The sequence below is a fragment of the Elephantulus edwardii genome, unplaced genomic scaffold (genome assembly GCF_000299155.1).
Source record: "Elephantulus edwardii isolate Elephantulus edwardi_28Jun2011 unplaced genomic scaffold, EleEdw1.0 scaffold00077, whole genome shotgun sequence".
NCBI classification, from domain to species: Eukaryota; Metazoa; Chordata; class Mammalia; order Macroscelidea; family Macroscelididae; genus Elephantulus; species Elephantulus edwardii.
The window spans coordinates 4332201-4334957 of record NW_006399827.1 but is presented as its reverse complement, the minus strand read 5'-3'; the positions used below and the strand labels follow the sequence as shown (position 1 = coordinate 4334957).

Genomic DNA, 2757 nt, shown 5'->3' with positions numbered 1-2757 from the left:
TTTTTTATTATTTTGTGTGCGTGTACCGTCAAATCAGATCTGACTGGTACAGGAGGATATTGCGCCTCCTTCTCCGGCAGAGCATCTGGTGGATTAAAAATAATATTTTGTTTTATGTGATGCTTTATAGTTCCTCAGTATATACATCACATTTGCTTTTTAACTCAACCTTTAAAGTAGATTGGCAGGTATTATAATTTTCCCTTATCTAATCAAGAGAAAGAGAGAGAGAAAGAGAGAGATCAGCTGCCCCAGTGAAGTGAAAAGGATGTGACCAAGACAAAGGTCAGTGACTTTTAGTTCGCAGCCCTCAGGCCAATCTTTCATTGTTTTTGTTCAGACATTCTTCTAGGTCGTATAGCCCTGGTGTACAAGTTGCCTCGGTCGCTTGTGGTTGCTGTGAGGCTGAACCCTGTGACACGGATGTGTCAAATGTGTTAATGGTTGGCTACCCAATGCAGACTGAGAGTGGGGTGGAGCTCCCTGATTAAACAAGCGTGGAAGGAGGAGTGGCATCCACTTCCATAATAGCTTGCCTCGGGAAACCCTATGAACCTGGAGAGAGGATGAAAGGCACCCAAGCGTTGAGGACTCTCCTTCATAGGGTCGCTCGCTATGAGTCTCCTGCGACTCGATGGCACTTAACAACAACAACAACAACAACAATCAGGAAACTTGATTTGGAGCATAAGTATTTGCAGTCCCAACATTACTAGTAAGCAATGCATTTACAGTTCTCATATATTATTTCCAAATCATCCAGTTTATTAAATTGACCTTCTGACATGTGTTTTCATTTTTAGAAGAAAATACCATTTTATAGCTCAATCTATATATCATTTTCTAACCTCCTGTCAAGAAGGATGAATTGTCTGTAGTGATAGACTTGGGTGGTTTCCCATCATGGCTCCATGTGGAGTGATGATAGGTTTATGCAGCTGAGTGTGCCATTGTTTCTTTTGTAGAGTATTCATATAAGAAGAAATCTTTCTCATTTTTTTTGGCAGAAACTTTATAAGACGAGCCGAGAAATGCAGGTGAGAATCATGGACCTGCTGGTGGTAGTGGAGAATGAAGATGTCACTGTTGAATTAATTCAAGTGAATGAAGATTTAAATAATGCCCTCCTTGGATATGAGAGGTAAGCAAGTGCTATACCCTCTCCAGCCCTCCTCAAAATGCCAGTTTTATTGCCAATTATCCAACATTTTCACTAACATGCCCATAAGTTGAAGTACTTTGGAAGAGTTAGAATAAGTTAACGATAAAACCTCCTGTATTTCCTCCTGAGATACAGGACAGGAACTTAGTCTTGATTTTCTGGGGACTCACAGTGTGACTTTCCATAGTAAGGGGATACTTAGAATTTAAAAAAAAATATTAATGAGCTTATTTTTTTTAATACTGGTTTATTTACAAAGTACATATACATTGTTTTTCAGACGAGATCTTTCCCATTTGCTTAAGACTAACCCCCTCCCTCTACTCATCAACTTATGTGACCCTATGATTAACCAGCCCTGCCCATCCTCACCCCCTGCTCCAACCCTCTCCCCACTTGGATTCTCATACTCATTCTACACTAATGACCTTATACAATATTTGTCCTTATGGGACTAAGTTAATTCTTTTAGTATAATGCCCTCCAGTCCTTCCCAAGTTAGGTAGTAATTTACAAAATCATTGCTCCTGAATGCTGCTTAGTATTCCATTGTGTGAATGTACCATAATTTTTTAATCCATTCCATTGTGGTTGGGCGTTTTGGTTGTTTTCATGTTCTTGCAATGGTGAATAACACTGCTATGAACATTGGTGTGCAAATCTCCATTTGTGCCTCAGTTCTCATTTTTGGGGAGTATATATTCCAAGCAATGGAATAGCTGGGTCATACGGAATTCTATGTTCAGCTTTTTGAGGAAGTGTTAAACTGCTTTCCAGAGTGGTTATGCCATTTTACAAACCCACCTGCGATGTATAAAAGTTCCTATCTCTCCACATCCTCTCCAACATTTCTTACTTGCTGTCCTCTTAAACTTTGCCGCTGCTACTGGAGTGAGATGGTATCTCATTGTGGTTTTGATTTGCATCTTTCCTGTTGCCGGTGATTTGGAGCATTTCTTCATGTGTCTGTTGTTCATCTGAATATCTTCCTCTGAGAAAAGTATTACCATGGTTTTTGCCCATTTTGTAATTATCAGTCTTTTTCTTATGGAGGCTCTGTAGGATTCTGTAAACTTTTGATATGAGATCTTTGTCTGAAATGGTTTGGCCAAATGTTTTTTTCCCAGTCAGTAGGTTGGGAATACCTAGGAATTTGGGGGGCATTCTTAGGCATCATTAGACAGTGTATGCAAAATCACTTACTAGTCTGTGAGTCAGACCAGGATCTTAAACACCTGCATTGTCTGCACTGAGCACATAAGAGAATTGTAAACAATATCCTAGGGTTTGAGCTAAATTTTGACATGGAAAAAACATTTTTTTTTAATGAGGAGCTGTTATATGAAGAAAATAAGCTATACAAAAACAACAACATCTTACATATAGGTATTTCGTAATTTCCATACAGGAAATAATGAAGATAACAGTTAAAAATACAGTTTTTGGTGGGGGTAAGACTGAGAAAAACTGGATGAAATATGTTTACGGCATTGAAATCTATGGGGGAGAGAATAGTCTAAAAGTATTATATTTTAGGGCATTATTTTTATCGTAGGAGTATGCAATGAGGGTTGTAGAGTGGATTATATTTGGGG

General features: G+C 38.7%; 1 protein-coding gene across 1 annotated transcript in view; it reads left to right on the top strand.

Moving 5' to 3' along the window:
* Positions 1-2757, top strand: part of TOM1L1 (target of myb1 (chicken)-like 1) — a 68746-nt gene that overhangs the window by 35203 nt on the left and 30786 nt on the right. The window contains exon 8 of the mRNA XM_006889269.1: positions 1008-1141. Coding sequence (XP_006889331.1) covers positions 1008-1141 — 134 coding nt within the window. The remainder of the gene's footprint in view (positions 1-1007; positions 1142-2757) is intronic.